Below are 23908 nucleotides of genomic sequence, written 5' to 3'. Positions count from 1 at the left end.
TATTTTGTTTTGTTTTTTAGATTTAACATGTAAGTGAGATCAGGCAGTATTTGTATTTGGGGATCTAATTTAGTGATCTTACCTAAAGAATATTTCTGAGCGCCTACTGTGTCCTAGGCATTGTTCTGAGTGCTGGTATATAGCTATACACAGAGTAGACAAAAATTCATGCCCCCAAGAAGCTTACATTTCAAGATAAAATGACATGTAAAGGTATACCGAAAGCTAAAAACCATCAAATATATGATGACATAATCTTTATCATCATAACCATACAAACTAGTCACCAATGCCCAAATAATATATATTTAATTTTATAATGTATCCATTTATTTTACCTCAAGTCTCTGAGACTTATAGAACAGAAATGGGTTTTTACACTAGGATAATCTATCTTTCTGGAAACAGTTCCGTTGAGTGTTATTTGGGGTGGGGTGGTCTCAGGGGCTTACTGACTAGCATTGGGAAGAAGGCATTAGAGATTTTCCATGGAAATGCCACCAGATTGCCAAGCAGCATGTAGATTATTAAGGGTTACTGGCATTCTACCTTTTGACTAATTAAATATATTTAGCTGAGAGATATTATAGAATGTATTATTAGGAGGTTTCAATGTATAATTGAATAGGAAGAAAAGCTTTAAAAGCAAGAATTACTTGCTAATACTTAAAACGTTTTATAGGTCTCTTTGATGTTATTTTCAACAAAGGAAATGTATGCATTTTCCAAAGTCATGAAATGAGGCATCTTTCTCTGGCTCTTGACAACGGCTCTGTCGCTGGAATGGTATGTAGAAATTTTTCTTTTTGCTGTTTGTCAATCGTATTGTATCCATATATACTATATTTTTGCATAAAGCATTTTTTTAAGATTATCAGTTTATATTTTCCTTTGGCTTTTACTTTCACTTTTTTCATTGTTCTGTTTTGCCTCACTAATTTTTGAGAAACTGATACATAAATGGTCCTAAATTTCAGCAATTAGAATTTCTACAAGAAAAAGTAGACCACGTCTCTGATAACATTCAAAATTCTAATGAACCTCCTAAAAGAGACAATCTGATGTCTCAAAGGCCCCTTGGGGGACCACGTTATTAAGGAAAAAGACAATAATTTCACATAACTATGCTTTGTTAGTCTAGGTTTGAAACGGAGCTTTTAATATACAAGGCTTTAAAAAATGTCTTAAAAATACATGCATATTATTTATTTTGAAAAATGAGAAGGCATAGGGTAGCATGCACTGTTCTAAGTGCTTAATGTGTGTTACAACGTCAGCCTTTGTATCTGCCCTTTGGGAGAATGCACTGTTTCCCTTCGGACAGGTGAGGAGCCTGCGCTGCCCAAGGTCTCACAGCTAGTAGGTGTGGCAGCAGGATGAGCCCAGGCCACCTGACTTCAGCTCTCATTCTGCAGCCTCTCATGTGACGTTACATAATTAACACAGTGCTCCTTCACTCATGCATGTAATTTGTCAGGCTGACGTTAAGGCTAAGTGATAATCAGTCACATTTCCTTCATGAAAACTTTTCTTTGCTCTGGACTTAGAAAGTTACCCCCTACTGTATTTTACAGCACATTCTGCTTAGTAAAGGTCCTAGTCAATCAGAGCTTAATAAATATGAATGTAGTGGGTATGGAATCTACCCGATTAAATTAAGAGTTCAAAAAATGTTCTGTTACTTTATTTTTCTAAAATCAAATTAAATCTACCTCTAAGCCCCTATCCCACTAGGTTGGAGAGAGATTCCATCTTATTTATAATGAGGTTCATCTTCTTGCATGCAAGATTTCACCTGGTATGGGGTCTCAGAATAGCTGGTGACAGCTCCCTTAGTTCCAGTCCACAGCTTTTCTACTTCAGCAACTTTCCTAGAACCAGTCTTGTTGGCAGCTTGCCGGGTGAGGGACTGGATCTGGAGTCGTGTCCTCTCAGCCTGTCCTGTGTCTGAACCAGCATGAGGAGCCCCACCCCCTTCCCCGATGGGCTTCTCAGCCCGAGAAGCTAGGTTCAGGCTTTCCTGTGCACTTTGGAACTGAGGCCGGCAACCGTGTGTTGGTGTTTTAAACTCAACTATCACTTCTTAAAGATTTTTAATAACTTGTAAAAAGTAGAGGCATCTGTTCTGTTTGCTTTGGGACAGAGATAGCCAAAATGGAGAACCCGGTGAGATCTGTTGATCACGGTTTGATTGCATGGAATTTGATATTTAGAGCATTAAAGTAGGGCGTTCAGTCCATTGCAGAGCGCAGTGCAGAGATGCCCCAGGCCTTTTGGAAATGAGCATGCCACGTCTCAATTGCATGTGTTTGCCCCAAAGGCTGAGGCCCTTCCTCGGAGGCCTCGTGAGGGGGCACCCGTGCGTGAAACAGGAGCTGAACGGAGAAAACCCTTGTCTCAAAGGGCAGACCGGGAAGGACAGGTCTGCGTGAGTCACAAGCCTGCCTTTAACAGCGAGCTCAGTCCGCCGCCCCTCCTGCGAGTACAGCTGAGAGGCAGAACAACGAGCAGAGGAGCCCGGGGGCTTTCAGCACAGGGGGGTAGCGCTGATGCCCGTGTTATCTATCGGGACCCGGTTCCTCCTGCTGGGGTCCAGCCCGCACCCCACAACACCAGGAGTGGGCCCCGGCCCCCCGGGCTCTCGCAGGCCAGAGCAGTCCGAGCACTAGGACAAAGTGGCGGATCAGACCGCAGCTCCTGACCCTCTAGAATGGAAGTGTTTCGGTACTTACAGAACGAGTGGCTCTCCTGACGTGTGCAGTACGCTATCGGCGCCCACACACGGGGAGGTGGCTGCAATCCTTGAGGGCGGCACTGGAAATCTTGTCACTTCTTTTTTTTAAAACATCGGTAAAAATCTTCAGCTTATAGTAAGGTTTTAGAGGTCTCCCTGGCTTATGACGTACTCAAAGGTCAGTTACATTTGTCCATCTGCCTCCTAAAATCGGGGGCTCAAACATTCTATACAGGTCTCTAGCTTTTCAGTATTTCTGTTAAAAATTCAAAGCCTGGTCTTAGAAAAATTATTGCATTGGAAAGTTACCGCTAAAAGATCTGAAATTTTAAAGAGCCTTTCCAGGAAGCCAGAGTACTCTGTAAATCACAGGAAAACGTGCCATAATTCTGGCCAAAGGTGAATTTCCTGATTGTGTAAGAAGATCAGCAAGGAGAGCTAGGAGAGGAGATGGACTCATGTGCTTGGGTGTCTGTTGCCTGGAAAAAAGGCTGAGCTAGCTTTCTCGTATTTGTACGACACCCTTAACCCCTGAATAATCAGACAAGCAAACAATAGTAGCGTGTCTTTACCTAAAACCGACCCATCAAAATGATCTAAGGACTCCTTTGGTGTCATTAACAGATTGGCCAAGACTGAAGCATTTCTAGTCTAAATTTAAAGCTTTTACCCACCAGGCACAGCCCAGATTGGCCCCTTGGTGTGGCCATGGGACATCGAGGGCAGTGAGGGCTCCTCCTGTGGGTCCTGTGTGGCCACCTGTTTTGTGCATATGGACCCGCGTCATGGCTGGAGGACTGTCTGTAGCCACCTCCTAATAGCGTCTACCCTTTAAACAACATTGATGTTTCACCTTTATGTTGGTATTAAACAACATTGATGTTTCACCTTTACGTTGGTATTATTAGAAAGAAGACCACAGGCCCAAAACAGAGTCACTTATGCTAGACCATGTCGCCAAACTGGGACTTAATACCTCACCTAACTGAAGTTTTACCCTCCTCCAGAAATGTAGTCTTAACTGGTCAGTCAGGAATTTTCTGGAATTACCTCAGTTCCAATGAGGTAATCTGTCACATGGGCCCTCTCCATCCCCAAAGGAAGATGAGGTAACCCACCTAATAAGACCCTTTTGTCCCCAAAGGGAGATGACTTAATCCGAAATAATCTTTTTGTTTATGACTCCCTTGTCTCACCTTTAAAAACCTCTCCCTCTCTGCAGCCCTCTGAGGCTCCCCTCTACTTGCTACATGGGAGGTTGCCTGGTTCATGAGTCATTCAATAAAGCCAGTTAGATCTTTTAAGATGTACTCTGTAGATTTTTTGTTATTTAACAGCACTTTCGTGGAGAAGGTTCTGCACGGAACTCTTATATGTATTTTCCTTCTGCCACTTACATCGTACTGTTTTCTTTATATTATAACTTGTTTAGTGACACATTGATACGGTTGTCTGACTAAAATTTTCCACCTGAAATTTTGGTAGTGGTGCGCACCAGGGTTCTTGGCCTCTGTAATCAATAGAAATTGACTAGAGGCCAGACAAGAGGTTCAGGCGAGGCTTTACTGGGACCCCTGCAGCCGCAGGAGGGAGTGAGAACAAGTACCAGGTTCCCTTGCTCGCTCCCTGAGGGGGGGGCAAGCTTGTTTCTTACATGGGGTGAGGGGAGGGGTGTGTCCAGGGGTCAGGCCGGAGGGGTGGCTTAGGTGTTTTGCCCACCGCTTATGTGGTGCTGTGTGCAGGGGGCATGCGCAGTACCCTGCTTTTGCTCCCAACACCCTGCTTTTGCTCCTGGCTCTTCAGATTTAGCAGCTGGGTTTTTTTTGGTCTTTTTGTATCTTTTGTCCAGAATTTGCCCCAACTGTGCATGCACGCAGTTATTTTTAGTCCCATATAGTTTCTTTGTATTTTTGTTCCTTGAGGAGAGGTGTGTCCAGGTGCAAGCATTTCAGCACTGCAGCAAAGGGTCCCAGGTTCCAACCTGTCTCAGTAGCGGGTCTTTTTAGTCAAAATGCGTGTGCTTTTTTGCTCTTAGGATATAGTACAGATGCATAACAACAGGCATATTACTGTTCACTGTCACTGTATCTGACCAGAAATCCCTGGGCTGGAATGACTTTACTGTTGAAAATAGAATGGTAACAAATATCTTAATTATCGTCATTTGCATAGAGCCTGTGATAAGACTTGCTTACTATCTCCAAAGGAATTTAAGATGCAGCCCGTGTTACTATAACTTAAATACCTAACAGTGCCTCATCCTGGTAGCAGCTCAACAAATGCTGATTGTATAAATTGAATTGAATAAAAGCACTAATGTTTCCAATGTGTCTGCCATTATATATTTCTCATAGGCAAACACATTTATGTTTAACCAAGCAATGCTGATCGGATAACAAACAAACGTTTCTATTTCTGTTGCCATAGAATTGTTATGCTGTAGGAATAAGTCACTTTAACAGACTCCGGTGGAGTAGGGATTCAAGTTAGCATGCATGCAAACAGCATGCCATTCACTAGCAACAACTGTAAGGTTGTCAATTTAAAGAAGCAAAGCCTCAAAACAACATGGGTGGAACTTGTCACTACACATGAATACAAAGGGAAAAAAGGTGTAGGATTTGTAGGAAAGACAAGCTGAAGAGTGACCAGTATAGCAAAGACAGTGCACACGCAGATACACCCTATACTGGTAGGATCCTTGTTTGTGGGCGAGGGTCTAGTTTGTAGAAACTAGGAATGATTCTCTCATCTCAGATTTATCTAATTTTGCCTCTTCACTCAAAATATATTTCTACACATGCAAATAACTAAAAAGTTAAAGACTATTCATAGTTTGACCAATTTGCTTATGAAGCATATAGATGGGCTAGGTATATACAGTGCTAGACCAGTGGGTTGAAAAGTATAAAATTCAGTGAAAGACATACTTAGCTTCATGCAAATAATGATAAATCATGTTTTTAGTGGGTCTATGTCTCTGTCAACGAAAAAAATTAATCAATAGTCAATATAAGAAAGAAATAGAAAATAGAGTCCGAGCCAAACTGAGGACTGTAGTCCGGGAGACGGCCTCTCGGAGAGCTCTGAGAACTGTTCCAAAGAGGGAAGTGGGGGAGGTCAGTGTGTGTGTGATTTTGGACGAGGGGTACCGTGCAGTCAAGCATGAATCCCAGCAGAAGTTTGCGGCTAGTCACAAGGAAGAGGCATCTTAGTTAATGGTTTTAGTGCTATTCGAAGTATGGGAAGATGCAAAAATCCAGGTTCGTAAAAAATTTCTCCTGCAAATATCTAAACATCTGAAGGTCTGTTCTGCAGTTTCCCAGAGCACAGAGCACCTCATCCTGATCTTCGCCCTGAACTCCTTTCAGGATGTGCTGTAGGTCAGTGTCTGCAGTGGCTGTTGACTTGATTCTTGTAGAACCGGATGGTGGGCAACATTCTTTATTTTACAATCCCCTCCCTTTTGGTCTTAATTTTGACCCAGGTTTGGAAGGCATTTAGTGATCAATTTGTCCCACGGTGCTAGGAATGCTCACTCCCAGGTCAGGTGAGGATTTCGTCGATAAGCCAATCAGTGCTGTTCCTGGACTAGGCCCTGTTAACGGTAACCAAAAGCCTCTTGGCCGCCTGTCCTACTAGTATGTTATGGTCCAGGAAATGCTTTCCTCTCATTGCTTCCTCCCATAGCTAGAGTTACACGGTTACAATCACTGATCTTATAGAACTATATATTTGGTTGATTGTTTCAAGTTGCCTAGTCATCATTAATTTTATCTGAGGCTTAGTCACACATTTGGTAAGGCAAGAACCAATAATCTTGTAAAATAGGCAAGTAATGGAGCTAATAACATTAATATGGTCATAAGTAAGTATTTAAGCTAAGAACTTAGGTGCAGCCCAGGATCTCCCCAGGTCCTCTGACCGGTCAGTTCTGCACTAATTGCTCTCTTGAAGGGAAATGGTATATTGGCATTTTACATAAAGTTCACCAAAGATGTCTGCACGTACAAGTGAGTGGAGGGTCATTGTGACCCCTTATAGGATTGAGAAAGAAATGTTATATTCTAAAGACTTACAAGGCTAGCTCCAGAAGGAGAAAAATTGATCTTTATGGTTGAGCAGGTATTCCTGCCATCAGGGAGGTCTGGTTAAGGCATAATGAAGGTGCACAACACACACTAGAAGGCAGAGAGACAGCCAAAGGGCAGAGAAAAAGTTTTATGTTTAAATTTTTCTTGTCTTGCCTTAAAATGTGAATTTTTATTTCATCACCTCTGGACTGTGAACTTCACAAGTGCTTCTTAGTTCTGGGATGGCTAGAGGGGGCTGGAGCTGGATAATTCCCTTCCCCTAGTTCAGTTGGGCTCTGATAAAACCTAAAAAGATTAGGCTCTGGGTAACTAGTTTTTCCTATGGGCAGTCCTTGTTAAGAAGAACAGAGTGAAGCCCTGAAGTAGTGGTTAAACCTGAGTGTTCTTATGCTGGGTGTGATAAAGAGTGGAGGAAAGAAGTGAGAGGACAAAGAAGGGTATGAGCTAAATGTGGTGAACTGGGGAATGAGCAGGATCTGTCCATCAAAGTCCCTCTGCCTTTGGAGATAGGATGCTCTGGGAGGACACCTCTCACATGAGAGTTTTATGACCTGCTTCGTGGGAAGGTCTGGAAACCCTTCCTGCACCTGCCAGCTTGAAATATTCAATACACCAACGTGCCATATTTTTGGGTAGCATGTCCTAAACCCGATCACCTGGAATGGTGAATTTTACAGGGAATAATGCCATTTCTCATTATCAAAAGGAGAGGAAAAGACATTACGTGAAGAAATTATGAGATTAGAAATTAGCAAAACAGAACATTTTTTAGAGCTAACAAAACGTTTATTGAGTTTCTTCCTTATTCTCCTGAGTTGAGTGCCTTTTCTCCCCCCAAACCCAAGGAATTCACCTTTATCATGCTGTCCTTACATATTATATTATTATTTGTATATGGGGTTGTGGCCTCTACTTGGCCATGGACAAATAAATCAAAGCCAGAGTTTTATTATATCCATAACAAGAACAAAAGGTAGAAGTTGCTTAATTTATATTTATATTATAAGAGAGAGACGGACAACAGCATTTGGTTCTTACCTACAAGAAACTCACATTGGAGGGCAGAGATCAGAATGCAATTATCTTTTACAAATAAAATAATAGATGTTATTGGAAATTTTAATTCATTCTCACAAAACTTATTTTCTAGAACTCTTAAATCTTATAAGAAAACTTTTTAAAGCAACAAAAGGTGAAAAAAGTGAAATGTTTTCTAATATTAGATTATAAGTGCCGTGAAAGCGAGGTGATTTTGGTGATCTGAAGGGTGTATAGATCACTCCTATAATTTATAATCATCTAATTCTTGAATGCTTTGCTCTACAGTCTTTGAGTAATTTGTGTGAACTCTGTTTACTGGTGAAAGTTGGTTTATGTTTAAATGTAAACGGCCTTGTAAGAATTGCCCTCTTTTTCATCAGTATTTTAGAGTGTTTTCCAAAAGGGAAATCTCGCATTTCAGCATCCCCTAATCACTTACAGAGGTGGGCAGCTCTGGAGGGAATCAGCACACACTGCACTCAGCTTACATGAAGCTTCTCTGAGATTCAGGGCCCTTTGTCCTCTTTCTCAGCTAATCTCGTGGTCCCTGTTTCTGGATCTTATGGAACAGGGTGAAGCATCTTCTAGATTTCTCATGAGGACTTGAAAATGAAGCAAAATTATATTCTTGTGAAATGACTGGTTTTAAATTCTGTCCTTCAGTGTTTGCTTATATCTATGAAATAATGTTCTATTAATTGTAGGGTACAGGAGACACTGACTGTCATTTTAAAATTAAGAAGAACTTGGAAAATGCATGTATAAGCCTGGAATCTGCGAAGAGCCCAGGGTTGTTTGTTGGACTTCAAGCAGATAGACAGGCAAAACCAGTTGCGTATACCGAGAATGGGAATGTTTTCTTCTACCCACAGGTCATGAAATGTACGTTTACCCTGAAATACTTCCCTTTTTGTTTGCTTTGCTATGGTTTGTGTACAGTGTCTGATAATCTCATCATATTTTCCTATTTGTTATTCTAGAAACAGTGAAAAACACCATAATGAAGACCCTTGCCTCAAATTCTCAGATATTTAATGTTAGGTATAGAGTTTTTGCTACATTAAGCTCCTTTATAGTTTTTTAAATTGGGTGTGTGTGTGCGTGTGCACTTGTATTTTGTTATTTAAGGATGTCTCCATATACACTGAGAGGAGATGGGGCTGTTGGAGACATTCTCAACTTCATTGCTATTAATTTTTAATATTCATTGTGTAAAAGGAGATAAAAAGATCAACACTAATGGGATTTGAATTAAAAATAGGATTTGGGACAAAAGTCCAAGGATAGGACAGAAATGTGAATATTTTGAAACTGGTTTCTCTCATATTTAAGTTCAGATTATCTAGCAAATTGAAGTAAGGATTTGAGGAATTTATTTAAACAGTTTAAGCTTAGAATGTATTTGCGTGAACAAAGCTTAATGAGGTAACTCTGTTGTGTTCTTAGATTACCTCAAATCTCAGTTTACTATCTAATTTTTACCTGATTTAGTTCCATGGATTTTGGCTTAATCAAAATCTAGATGATTTTCTTAGTCAGTCTGACTCTTATTTAACTTTTCTTTTCTTAGCAAGGTCTACCTATAGTTTATAGGGAGACATATAAAATTCTGTAAGTTTTAAAAATATATATCCTATCAGATGGGTGATATATAAATATAATATATATCTTTAGGGTAATATACCTATATCTATATATCTTTATTTATATTATATATTATTGTGTATATTTATATATACAATATCCTACAGAAGATAGTTTAAAATAAGAACATAATGAGCTTGATTTAACGTGATGGTGTATCTGGCCCTGTTCTTTGTGTTATCGGCATCAATTCCTTCTCAGCCTTTAGTCGCCATATTTAAAATTTTGCAAATTGTTGGGCTAGTACACCTTAACTGACTGCCACCCACACCCACTCCCTCCACTCTCCGTTTCCCACCGGCTGGTACAGAGTGGCACTCCTACTCAACGAAATGGGTTTGCCATCTGTCTCTGGAGCTCTTGAGAGACAGCAGAAAGACCCAGGGTGGAGTAGTCGAGAAAGCAGGGAGGAATAGCTAGCAGGGGACAGCAACCGTGCTGGAAGAGCACGGGGGGAAGGAGGAGTGACCCAGAGGAAGGGGCAGTGGGGAAAAGATGAGGAAGGAGAGACAGCAATAATTTAGAAAAGGAGAAGAGTAGAAGAAAAATAATTTGTGTCAATAAAGGAGAGAGATCATAAAAGGCCGTGTTTGCCGATTTAGGGTATCAGTACAAACAGAACAAATAGAAACAAAGTCATTCTTTTTTATAGGCTCTACAATTTAGTTCTTTCACTAGAGCATGGATGATTTGAGTTTTCTTCTCTGTAGACCAGCTGTGTTGTCTTGGTGAAGCCAGCTAACATGGGAGAGCTTTGGTTTCTGTGTCTGTGTAACCCAGATAGCAGCAGTAACTTCCCTCTCTCCCCTGGAGAGCTGGTGTATATGTAACTGTATATGAAAGTTCTTGTTTCGGTAATAATAGCTAACATTTGTGGGCAGTTATTTTAATGCAGACGCTGCAAAGCATGGGTTATCTAATTTTATGTCACTTTGAAAAGTAGGTATACTATTTTTATTGTGTTTTGAAACTGCACTCTTATTATTTGCTAATGTTTTTGAAAAAATAATTGAATATCTCAGTGATGTGAATTAACTTTAAAAGCTTATAGCCAATAGAGCTGGGACTGATTCTTTTGATGCTATGCTGATAGACATCTGTAATCTGTTTATATAATTGATTTTCTCCCCTTATTATTTTTATTATACAAATAATACATGTAATTGTGGAAAGTTTTGAAAATTTGCTCATGTAAAAATCTATCCAGAGATAAAAACTATTTACATTTTGAGGTATATCTTTTCATGATTTTTTTTCTATGAAGTTATCAACTTTTTTCTATAAATATACTCAAAGTATTTATATATATATACATATATATATATTTTTTTTTTTGCGGTACGCGGGCCTCTCACTGTTGTGGCCTCTCCTGTTATGGAGCACAGGCTCCGGACGCGCAGGCTCAGCGGCCATGGCTCACGGGCCCAGCCGCTCCGCGGCATGTGGGATCTTCCCGGACCGGGGCACGAACCCATGTCCCCTGCATCGGCAGGCGGACGCTCAACCACTGCGCCACCAGGGAAGCCCAGTATTTATATTTTTAAATATAAAATTGGGCTGCAGTCTTGTATATGTAAAACAATTTTATCTGCCTTTTTATTTTAAAAATGATTTTGATCAATACACATAGATTTATACCATATTTTCAAATGAGTTTCATTGATGCATTTATTACAAATTATTTAACCAATCCCCTGATGTTGGATATTTTATTGTTTAATTTTTTGTTATTATAAACAATATTGGGAAGATCATTCATGTACATACATATTTTTGTAGTAGACTGAGATTTTTTCTTAGCATAAGTTACCAGAAGAGGAATTGTTTGCTCAATTTAGATACAATAGACCTTTTAAATCTGAATGTCCCATAGCGATACTAGCGGTCTCAGCAATGAGAAGTGGGCCTTTGGCACTAGTTGTCAGTCCTGTGGCGAATTGCCTAAAGGTTCTCGTTTGTCTTGGCTGTACAGAGAGCTTCCTCTTGTGCTGAGTTTGGACTATTAGGTATCATGCTTAGATCTTACAGGTTATCCTTAGATTAGATGCAAATACATGATGGTACTATTTGACAAAACTCATTGAAATTATTATATGTAAATTCTATCCCAATAAAGCTGATTTAAAATTTAAAAAAGATCAATGATCACAGATCACCATAACAAATATAATGATAATGATAACGTTTAAAATATTGTGAGAATTACCAAAATGTTTCACAGAGACATGAAGTGAGCAAATGCTCTTGGAAAAATGCCACCAATAGACTTGCTCAATGCAGGGTTGCCACAAACCTTCAATTTGTAAAAAATGCAGTATCTTCAAAGTGCGGTAAAGCAAAGTACAATAATATGAAGTATGCCTGTATTTTTTTAGAACAGTTTTGGGTTCTCAGCAAAATCGAGGGGAAGGTACAGAGATTTCCCTTATACCTCCTGCCCCACAAATGCATAGCCTTTCCCATCAACATCCCCCATCAGACGGTACATCTGTTACAAACTGATGAACCTACATTGACATACCATAATCACTCCAAGTCCATAGTTAACACTATGGTTCATTCTTGGTGTTGTACATTCTGTGGGTTTGGACAAATGTATAATGACATACATCAATCATTATGGTATCTACAGAATATTTTCACTGACCTAAGAATCCTCACATTAATTGATTTTTGAATATAGAAACAGCCTTGCATACCTGGGATAAATCCCACTTGATACTGGTATATTAATATTTTTATAGATTGTTGGATTCAATTTGCTAATGTCTTGTTGAGGATTTCTACATTGGTGTTCATCAGAGATATTGGTCTATAGTTTTATTTTCTTGTGATGTCTTTGTCTGGTTTTGTTATTAGGGTAATGCTGGCCTCATAGAATGGGTATGAAGTATTCCCTCTGCTTTCATCCTCTGAAAGAAATTTTGGATAATTGGAATTGGTATAATCTCTTCCTTAAATGTTTGATAGCATTCTTCAACGAACCATCTGGGCCTGATGCTTTCTGATTTAGAAGATTATCAAGTATTGGTTCAGTTTCTTTAACGGATACAGGCCTGTTCAAATTGTCTACTTCTTGTGTGAACTTCAACGAATTGTGTTTTTCAAGGAATTGCTCCATTTCGTCTAGGTTATCAAATCTGCGGGTATAGAGTTGTTCACTGTATTCCTTTATTATCCTTTTAATGTCCATAGGATATATAGTGATGCCCCCTCTTTCATTTCTGATGTTAGCAATTTGTGTTTTTTCACTTTTTTCTTAGTTAGCCTGACTAGAGGCTTATCGATTTTATTCATCTTTTCAAAGAGCCGGCTTTTCGTTTCATTGATTTTCTCTATTGACTTTCTGTTCTGTCTCCATTGGTTTCTGCTCTACTTCATTATGGTGTGTATTTTACAACTTAAATAGACTTTATAGGTTCTCGGAAGACAAGAGATACCTCTCATTCCCTCTTTTAATCTTTTTTCGACAAATTACTTAACTTCTCTGTGACTTGGTTTCTTCACCTCCAATTTGGTTAGGATTTGGTTTAATTAATTAATTGTGTATTGAGACTTTATAATAAAAGCCATTTATTCCACTACTATTTAGCTGGTGCAGCAAAACTTCTTCATTTGCTCTTTCATAAATTTACATTTACAGTACTATGAACCTTATGTATAGGAGAAAGTGTGAAGAGATCTGACTTCATGTGCTTGCTATTGCACCCATGGAGATGGTTCTCAATGCATTATCTGGGTATATGGATGATTTGAAAGTTCTGTTCGTTCTTACTGTTCCAGATAATAAGCCCATCCTTATAATTCCATATAAGACCACACTGTGCCAGGTATCATTTAAAGAATGTTTAATCGACGTAACTTGTGACTTTTCCTTAACGTCAATGTCCTGTTACTTTTTTAGAACATCTAGGTAATAGTGAACATATCTGAGTTTTATAGGTATCATAACAGAGCCTTAAATTATGCACAGTAATTATGCATAATAATCCTTTTGCTCCAATTCCAGCCCAGTTTTACGGTATTAGGCATCCTCTGTATACAAATTGTGAGGCTCTGGGTATTAGTAACATGAAAAAATGCAGCACCAAAGATATGGTTCAGATGTTACATTTTTTATTGCACTAAGAGGAATTTCAGGTTCAAGACTTATGGAAGTTTTTATTGAAATATGTTTGGAAAATTCATTTTTGCTTCATGCTAGTCTTCTAAGATCACTCATGTTTCAAAATCTAAATGAAATACTGTTATATACTTGATTCATCAGATCTTGAGTATGTATATTATGTTCTTATTTTGGAAAATATGGGAAAATATGTTTTGGATAATAAAATAGACTTCCTGGATTGAAAATACATATGCCATAATAACATGACCCATTGCTGTTTTGTAAGTTTTAGCTGTTTTAATTTTTAAATAGCTGGTATTAAATAAAAGTTTTTTTTTTTTTTTACTGGTTCACATTGTAGAATTGCAGCTGTTTTGTCTGGTGGATCTTGATACTATTAAGCTTTTGCATATAATGAGACACTAGCAGAAGTGGATAAATGAATCATTTAATTCCAGCCATATGTGTAATACTGTACATACATTTTGATAGTATTTCCAGCTAGACAATTCTGGTTTTTTGACCTTCATCACAGGTTTTATTTTATGTTATAGTGGATATATTTTCACATTCCTTTATCAACTGTGAAAGTGAGACAAAGAGCATAGCGGTAAGAGTTACTCCAATTCAGAGTCGGTTGTGAATCCACTGGAGGGCCATTTGGTACTTGGGTTTTGGACCTCCATCTGTAACCTACTTGGCCCCAAGGCGGAGCATACAGCCTTCTGCAGAGGACAGGAACCTCCTGAAAGACCTTTCCAGAAAAGATCTTCCAACCCTGAATTTCCTTCTATTAAAGCAACTATCATGTTTATAATAAAATATTGACATTGTTTTTGAGGGTGAGGCAGAATCTTGAGCAGCCAGTGGTGGGGGGTGGTAGAGAGAGGAAAGATGCTTATCCCATATCACAGTCTGCTTAGGTCGACCCTGTTGTGCAACCCTTTCTGTGCCTGCCTCTAATTTCTAGATGGTCACATTAATTGTTTTCTTCTCTGTCCTCCCTAGGGACTCTGTGCATGTGTCTGTTATAGCACTCATCAGTACATACCAGAGGTCATTGTTCACGTATTCTCCTTCTGGGCTGCAGCCCCATCAATGTCAAAGCCATGTCTTGTGCGTTGATTTATTCCTATGCTTACGGCAGTGACTGCAAGAGTTTATCTTGTCTTTGTAAATCCTGGGTTTCTACATTATTTATAAATAACATAGACACTTAATCATGGGTTCCTTAATAGGACAACAATAAAGTGGACCCTAAATTATATTTAGAATCTTTTTTGATTGTTTTCCTCTCCAAGTGTTTGTTTACCCTAAGTGGACATATTTCTAGTTATTTCTGATCTTCCTTGTAATATTTTAAAGTTCCTTTATTAGCATTAATCTCCAGTGTCTATGTCTTGCATTATAAATAAACCACATGGAAAAACTTCTGTTTTATAGGGTTTGATGTTTAAGAGCTTATTATTGTCTGAAGTGATATAATCCTTGCAGGATATAAATGACGATATGGTCATGCACAGTCCTTCAGGCACTAGTAGTGTATGGTGTCTGCCAGCATTCTGCATGGTTAAGTGCTGCTGATTCCCATTAGCCACACCTATGAGGCTGTTATGCCTTTTCACGCCAACATACATTTTATGAATCACCTTAAATTATTGACTGCCTTGTGGTATTAAGAAGTGGCTGCTATTATTATTATGTACAATCAGACATCTGTATAGTTTTTTGTCCCTGATGAGGCCTCTAAAGTCTGACAATCATAGTATGAATTACTACCATTAAACAATAGCTGTACTATGCCTGGTCATTAAAAATGAGACACAGACAACTTGAACTTTGAAATCCTAAATACAGATAGCGCTCGTGAGCATATACTATGAAATTGGACTCATTATTCAGCTAGGTTGGAGACATACTGTTTTGAACAAGACACCGAAACAGCTTGCTTCTAAATAAAAGGCAGAAAAATAGCTAATGCTTTCTTCACTTATATGTATACTTCTTTCATTCTCACATTTCAGTAGAGTCACATGAAGTATTGTTTGAATGACGTGTTCGTCAGTTTTCCCTTTTGCTGAAAGCAATGTACATTATCAAAGGAATTCCAATTTAGAACCTATAAGAAAAACATCTTGAATAAGTCATCTGATTCACACTGTGGCATTAAATTATTGCTTGGATTTACAAAGCAGTGAATAGATTTAATAGGAATACCACTCATGTGCAACCTGCTGCTATAAAAAATCATTTTCTGGTCACTGTGTAATACAGAGTAAAGAGATTTGACTATGCATTGAGGTGGAAACAATAGCAAAACTTAAACTTGCAGAGCTGAACGTATGGTGGTTTTCTGAGAAGAAACAAGTGGTTTTGAGAGGGTAGAATCTTTGAAAATCTTAATTTCAGTTGGCAGAGAAAACCCAGCGGGTATGTCTGCAACACCCAGCCAAGAGGAGGAAAAGATCCTTGAGTTGATAAACCAGCAAGAAATGCCACCAGAACCTGAGACCAGAGGAGCTTTTCTTTCTTCAACTGCAAGTGAGAAACAGCTGTTTTTCTTCTTTTTGTTTTGTCTGTCTGCACTGCTTTTTTTGTGGCCACCTCAGGGAGAACACCGAATTATTTTTATAATAATATAGGTGACATTATACCACGTGAACTTGCTTTTAAGATGTTACCTTGCTTTTTCATGCTTTGGTTTTATATTGCGAAGAATATGTATATTTTAAAATGTGCTTATTTCTTTCTCTTGAATTCAGTGTTCACTCTAGAGCAATACTTGAAAGGAAGGTAGTATTAAATTGTAACATCATATGGGACTGTCACTTAAAAATATTTTATGAATATGTTTTATGAGTAACAGCAAATTCTCACCAAAGTCTAAGCAACAACAAAAATAACCTCCTCCATTTCCCTGATATAGAAACTGAGGCATGAAGAAAGTACTCTAGGCCGCAGAGGTCTGAATTTTTAGTCCGTCTCTCAGTATGTTTGATTATTTTTCTTGCTCTTAAATGTATTAAATTCCATCTGACTGAGAAGTAAAATGAATGCTATCTGACAGATTCTGTGCATCAGAGTCTAGTCATCTTTGGGCAAAATGAAATGTGACCACTGTCTCTGAACCATTTTTTTTTTTTAAACCTATCTTGAGAGACAGATATAATGTTATCTTTTAAAAAAGTGTTTTTTGAAAATTAGTTACTGGGTGTGCTCTCTTTTCTCTCAGATAGTAACAGAAAATAGATGTCTCTTGCTGACAACCCAGGGTTACGGTTACATCAACCAGAGGGAAGGGAAGTTAGCCTTCTGATTTTTGTTGCATTGGACTAGGCCCAGTTTTATTTACTTATTTATTTTTGGCTGCGTTGGGTCTTCATAGCTGCACGAGGGCTTTCTCTAGCTGTGGTGAGCGGGGGCTACTCTTTGTTGCAGTGCGTGGGCTTCTCATTGCGGTGGCTTGTCTTGTTGCGGATCACGGGCTCTAGGTGCGTGGGCTTTGTAGTTGTGACACGGAGGCTCAGTAGTTGTGGCTCACGGGCTCTAGAGCACAGGCTCAGTAGTTGTGGCACATGGGCTTAGTTGCTCGGTGGCATGTGGGATCTTCCCGGACCAGGGCTCGAACCCGTGTCCCCTGCATTGGCAGGCGGATTCTTAACCACTGCGCCACCAGGGAAGTCCCAAGGCCCAGTTTTATATTTCTATATTGTGGCATGAATCCATGGAGCAATGTGACAAATCACACTGCATAAGAAACATGTACTTAGTTAAATTTTTCACAGAAGGAGAATTTAATCTTGTGTCAGGAAGTAAGGGCAACTAAATCCGGGAAAACCACCTTAAGTAAAATTTTCCTTGGTTGAAAATAGCATGCTAACTGAAATTTCTAGGAATATTTTTTTTATGAGTAGCAAAATGCTTAACAGAAAATCTTTTATATATTTTATGCAGATTTTTTCTGGCAGAAACATTTAAAAATGTTACCATTGTTAATTTTTTTTTTAAGTTTAAGGTGTACAACATGTTGATTTGATACATTTATATATTGCAATATGATTGCCATTGTAGCATTAGCTAACACCTCTACAGTGTCGTTTATTTACTTCTTCTCTGTGATGGGAATAATTAAGATCTAGTCTCTCAGTAAATTTGATGTTTATAATAAAATATCATTGTCTATAATCACAATAATGTACACGAGACCTCCAGGTCTTATTTGCATGTTTGTACCTTAAGTATTCCTCTTATTATCCCCCTCCTCCCAACCCCTGTCCTTGGTGACCACCATTTTACTTTCTGATTTCACGGGTTCAGCTTTTTTAGCTTCCACATGTAAGTGCCATCATATCTGTCTCTGTCTGACTTACCTTACTCAGCTTAGTGTCCTCAAGGTCCATCGTGTTGCTGCAGATTTCCTTTTTTCTCGTGGCTGAGTAATATTTTATATACATTATTATTTATGTATTGTATATGTTTTTGCTCTCTGTTCATCTGTTCAGGGGCACTTAGATTGTTTCCACATCTTGGTTATTTTGAATAATGCTGCAGTAAACATGGGAGTACATATATCTCTTTGACATCCTGTTTTCATTTCCATTGGGTAAATAACCAGAAGGGGAATTGCTGGATTGTATGGCAGTTCTATTTTTAACTTCTTGAGAAACCTCCATAGTGTTTTCTATAGTTACTGCACCAATTTACATTCCCACCAACAGTGCACAAGTGTTCCCTTTTCTTTTTTTTTTTTTTAACATCTTTATTGGAGTATAATTGCTTTACAATAGTGTAAAGCTTCTGCTGTATAAAAAAGTGAATCAGCTATACATATACATATATGACCATATCCCCTCCCTCTTGCGTCTCCCTCCCACCTTCCCTATCCCACCCCACTAGGTGGTCACAAAGCACCAAGCTGATCTCCCTGTGCTATGCGGCTGCTTCCCACTAGCTATGTATTTTACATTTGGTAGTGTATATATGTCCATTACACTCTCTCACTTCATCCCAGCTTACCCTTCCTCCTCCCCATGTCCTCAAGTCCATTCTCTACATCTGCATCTTTATTCCTTTCCTGCCCCTAGGTTCTTCAGAACCATTTTTTTTTTTTAGATTCCATATATATGTGTTAGCATACGGTATTTGTTTTGCTCTTTCTGACTTACTTCACTCTGTATGACAGACTCCAGGTCCATCCACCTCACTACAAACAACTCAATTTCGTTTCTTTTTATGGCTGAGAAATATTCCATTGTATATATGAGCCATATCTTCTTTATCCATTCATCTGTCAATGGACACTTAGGTTGCTTCCATGTCCTGGTTATTGTAAATAGAGCTGCAGTGCACATTGTGGTACATGACTCTGTTTGAATTATGGTTTTCTCAGGGTATATGCCCAGGAGTGGGATTGCTGGGTCATATGGTAGTTCTATTTTTAGTTTTTTAAGGAACCTTCATACTGTTCTCCATAGTGGCTGTATCAATTTACATTCCCACCAACAGTGCAAGAGGGTTTCCTTTTCTCCACACCCTCTCCGGCATTTATTGTTTGTAGATTTTTTGATGATGGCCATTCTGACTGGTGTGAGGAGATACCTCATTATAGTTTTGATTTGTATTTCTCTGATGATTAGTGATGTTGAGCATCATTTCATGTGTTTGTTGGCAATCTGTGTATCTTCTTTGGAGAAATGTCTATTTAGGTCATCTGCCCATTTTTGGATTGGGTTGTTTGTTTTTTTGATATTGAGCTGCATGAGTTGCTTGTATATTGTGGAGATTAATCCTCTGTCAGTTGCTCCATTTGCAAATATGTTCTCCCATTCTGAGGGTTGTCTTTTGGTCTTGTTTATGGTTTCCTTTGCTGTGAAGAAGCTTTGAAGTTTCATTAGGTCCCATTTGTTTATTTTTGTTTTTATTTCCATTTCTCTAGGAGGTGGGTCAAAAAGGATCTTGCTGTGTTTATGTCATAGACTGTTCTGCCTATGTTTTTCTCTAAGAGTTTTATAGTGTCTGGCCTTATATTTAGGTCTTTAATCAATTTTGAGTTTATTTTTGTGTATGGTGTTAAGGCGTATTCTAATTTCATTCTTTTACATGTTGCTGTCCAGTTTTCCCAGCACCACTTATTGAAGAGGCTGTTTTTTCTCCATTGTATATTCTTGCCTCCTTTATCAAAGATAAGGTGACCGTATGTGCATGGGTTTACCTCTGGACTTTCTATCCTGTTTCATTGATCTATATTTCTGTTTTTGTGCCAGTACCGTATTGTCTTGATGACTGTAGCTTTGTAGTATAATCTGAAGTCCGGGAGCCTGATTCCTCCAGCTCCGTTTTTCTTTCTCAAGATTGCTTTAGCTATTTGGGGTCTTTTGTGTTTCCACACAAATTGTGCAATTTTTTGTTCTAGTTCTGTGAAAAATGCCATTGGTAGTTTGATAGGGATTGCATTGAATCTGTAGATTCCTTTGGGTAGTCTAGTCATTTTCACAATGTTGATTCTTCCAATCCAGGAACATGGTATATCTCTACATCTGTTTGTATCATCTTTAATTTATTTCATCAGAGTCTTATAGTTTTCTGCATACAGGTCTTTTGTCTCCTTAGGTAGGTTTATTCCTTAGGTAAGTATTTTATTCTTTTTGTTGCAGTGGTAAATGGGAGTGTTTCCTTAATTTCTCTTTCAGATTTTTCATCATTAGTGTATAGGAATGCAAGAGATTTCTGTGCATTAACTTTGTATCCTTCTACTTTTCCAAATTCATTGATTAGCTCTAGTAGTTTTCTGGCAGAATCATGTATAGTATCATGTCATCTGTAAACAGTGACAGTTTTACTTCTTCTTTTCTGATTTGGATTCCTTTTATTTCTTTTTCTTCTCTGATTGCTGTGACTAAAACTTCCAAAAATATGTTGAATAATAGTGGTGAGACTGGGCAACCTTGTCTTTTTCCTGATCTTAGTGGAAATGGTTTCAGTTTTTCACCATTGAGAATGATGTGGCTGTGGGTTTGTCATATATGGCCTTTATTATGTTGAGGTAGGTTCATTCTATGCCCACTTTCTGGAGGGTTTTTTATCATAAAAGTGTGTTGAATTTTGTCAAAAGCTTTCTCTGCATCTATTGAGATGATCATATGTTTTTTCTCCTTCAGTTGGTTAATATGGTGTATCACATTGATTGATTTGCATATATTGAAAAATCCTTGCATTCCTGGGATAAACCCCACTTGGTCATCGTGTATGATCCTTTTAATATGCTGTTGGATTCTGTGTGCTAGTATTTTGTTGAGGATTTTTGCATCTATGCTCATCAGTGATATTGTCCAGTAGTTTTCTTTTTTCATGACATCTGTGTCTGGTTTTGGTATCAGGGTGATGGTGACGTTGCGAAATGAGTTGGGAGTGTTCCCCCTCTGCTGTATTTTGGAAGAGTTTGAGAAGGATAGGTGTTAGCTCTTCTCTAAATGCTTGAATTCACCTGTGAATCCATCTGGTCCTGGGCTTTTGTTTGTTGGAAGGTTTTTTTTTTTTTTTTTTTTTTGCAGTACATGGGCCTCTCCTTGTTGTGGCCTCTCCCGTTGCAGAGCACAGGCTCAGCAGCCATGGCTCACGGGCCTAGCCGCTCTGCGGCATGTGGGATCTTCCCGGACCGGGGCACAAACCCGTGTCCCCTGCATCGGCAGGCGGACTCTCAACCACTGCGCCACCAGGGAAGCCCTGTTGGAAGGTTTTTAATCACAGCTTCAATTTCACTGCTTCTAATTGGTCTGTTTATATTTTCTGTTTCTTCCTGGTTCAGTCTCAGAAGGTTGCACTTTTCTAAGAATTTGTCCATTTCTTCCAGGTTGTCCATTTTAGTGGCATATAGTTGCTGGTAGCAATCTCTCATGATCCTTTGTATTTCTGCAGTGTCAGTTGTTACTTCTTTTCCATTTCTAAATCTATTGATTTGAATCTCCTCCCTTTTTTTCTTGATGAGTCTGGCTAATGGTTTATCAATTTTGTTTATTTTCTCAAAGAACCAGCTTTTAGTTTTATTGATCTTTGCTGTTGTTTCCTTCATTTCTCTTTCATTTATTTCTGATCTGATCTTTATGATTTCTTTCCTTCTGCTAACTTTGGGGTATGTTTTGTTCTTTCTCTAATTGCTTTAGGTGTAAGGTTAGGTTGTTTATTTGTAATGTTTCTTGTTTCTAGAGGTAGGATTGTATTGCTATAAACTTCCCTCTTAGAACTGCTTTTGTTGCATCCCATAGGTTTTGGGTCGTTGTGTTTTCATTATCATTTGTTTCTAGTTATTTTTTGATTTCCTTTTTGATTTCTTCAGTGATCTCTTGGTTATTTAGTAGTGTATTGTTTAGCCTCCCTGTGTCTGTATTTTTTACAGATTTTTTCCCTGTAATTGATATCTAGTCTCGTAGCATTGTTGTCAGAAAAGATACTTGATACGATTTCAATTTTCTTAAATTTACCAAGGCTTGATTGGTGACCCAGGATATGATCTATCCTGGAGAATGTTCCATGAGCACTTGAGAAGAAAGTGTATTCTGTTGTTTTTGGATGGAATGTCCTATAAATATCAATTAAGTCCATTTGTTTAATGTATGCTTTAAAGCTTGTGTTTCCTTATTTATTTTCATTTTGGATGAGCTGTCCATTGGTGAAAGTAGGGTGTTAAAGTTCCCTTCTATTATTGTGTTACTGTCGTATTCCCCTTTTATGGCTGTTAGCATTTGCCTTATGTATTGAGGTGCTCCTGTGTTGGTGCATAAATATTTACAATTGTTATATCTTCTTCTTGGATAGATCCGTTGATCATTATGTAGTGTCCTTCTTTGTCTCTTGTAATGTCTTTATTTTAAAGTCTATTTTGTTTGATATGAGAATTGCTACTCAGCCTTTCTTTTGATTTCCATTTACATGGAGTATCTTTTTCCATCCCCTGACTTTCAGTCTGTATGTGTCCGTAGGTCTGAAGTGGGTCTCTTGTACACAGCATATATACGTGTCTTGTTTTTGTATCCATTCAGCCAGTCTGTGTCTTTTGGTTGGAACATTTAATCCATTTACATTTAAGGTAGTTATTGATATGTATGTTCCTATTACCATTTTCTTAATTGTTTTGGGTTTGTTATTGGAAGTCTTTTCATTCTCTTGTGTTTCCTGCCTAGAGAAGTTCCTTTAGCATTTGTTGTAAAGCTGCTTTGGTGGTGCTGAATTCTCTTAGCTTTTGCTTATCTGTAAAGGTTTTAATTTCTCCATTGAATCTTGCTGGGTAGAGTAATCTTGGTTGTAGATTTTCCCCTTTCATCACTTTAAATATGTCCTGCCACTCCCTTCTGGCTTGCAGAGTTTCTGCTGAATGATCAGCTGTTAACCTTATGGGGATTCCCTTGTATGTTATTTGTTGCTTTTGCCTTGCTGCTTTTAATATTTTTCTTTGTATTTATTTTTTGATATTTTATTTATTATGTGTCTTGTCATGTTTCTCCTTGGATTGACCCTGTATAGGACTCTCTGTCCTTCCTCGACTTGATTGACTATTTCCTTTCCCATATTAGGGGAGTTTTCAACTATAATCGCTTCAAATATTTTCTCAGTCCCTTACTTTTTCTCTTCTTCTTCTAGGACCTCTATAATTCGAATGTTGGTGCATTTAGTGTTGTCCCAGAGGTCTCTGAGACTGTCCTCAGCTCTTTTCATTCTTTTTCTTTATTCTGCTCTGTGGTAGTTATTTCCACTATTTTATCTTCCAGGTCACTTATCTGTTCTTCGGCCTCAGTTATTCTGCTATTGATTCCTTCTAGAGAATTTTTAATTTCATTTATTGTGTTGTTCCTCATTGTTTGTTTGCTCTTTAGTTCTTCTAGGTCCTTGTTAAACTTTTCTTATATTTTCTCCATTCTTTTTCCAAGATTTTGGATCATCTTTACCATCATTACTCTGAATTCTTTTTCAGGGAGACTGCCTATTTCCTCTTCATTTGTTTGGTCTGGTAGGTTTTTACCTTGCTCCTTTTTCTGCTGTGTGTTTCTCTGTCTTCTCATTTTGCTTAACTTACTGTGTTTGGGGTCTCCTTTTCACAGGCTGCAGGTTCGTAGTTCCTGTTCTTTTTGGTGTCTACCCCCAGTGGCTAAGATTGGTTCAGTGGGTTTTGTAGGCTTCCTGATGGAGGGGACTGGTGCCTGTGTTCTGGTGGATGAGCCTGGATCTTTTCTTTCTGGTAGGCAGATCCACGTCTGGTGGTGTGTTTTGGGGTGTCTGTGACCTTATTATGATTTT

The 23908-nt window shown here is 38.5% G+C and overlaps 1 protein-coding gene across 1 annotated transcript in view; it reads left to right on the top strand.

Annotated features, from left to right (window-relative positions):
* Positions 1-23908, top strand: part of RP1 (RP1 axonemal microtubule associated) — a 193549-nt gene that overhangs the window by 63032 nt on the left and 106609 nt on the right. Inside the window, 4 exon segments of the mRNA XM_089898599.1 lie at positions 683-936; positions 2321-2482; positions 8574-8751; positions 16031-16175. Of these exon segments, the coding sequence (XP_089754725.1) occupies positions 683-936; positions 2321-2482; positions 8574-8751; positions 16031-16175 (739 nt within the window).

This window comes from Delphinapterus leucas, chromosome 17 (assembly GCF_059928025.1).
Source record: "Delphinapterus leucas isolate spDelLeu-1000000601 "Yukka" chromosome 17, BTC_Dleu_Yukka2, whole genome shotgun sequence".
Lineage (NCBI taxonomy): Eukaryota > Metazoa > Chordata > Mammalia > Artiodactyla > Monodontidae > Delphinapterus > Delphinapterus leucas.
The sequence above is the reverse complement of the archived record's forward strand: the minus strand, read 5'-3'. Positions and strand labels throughout refer to the sequence as shown.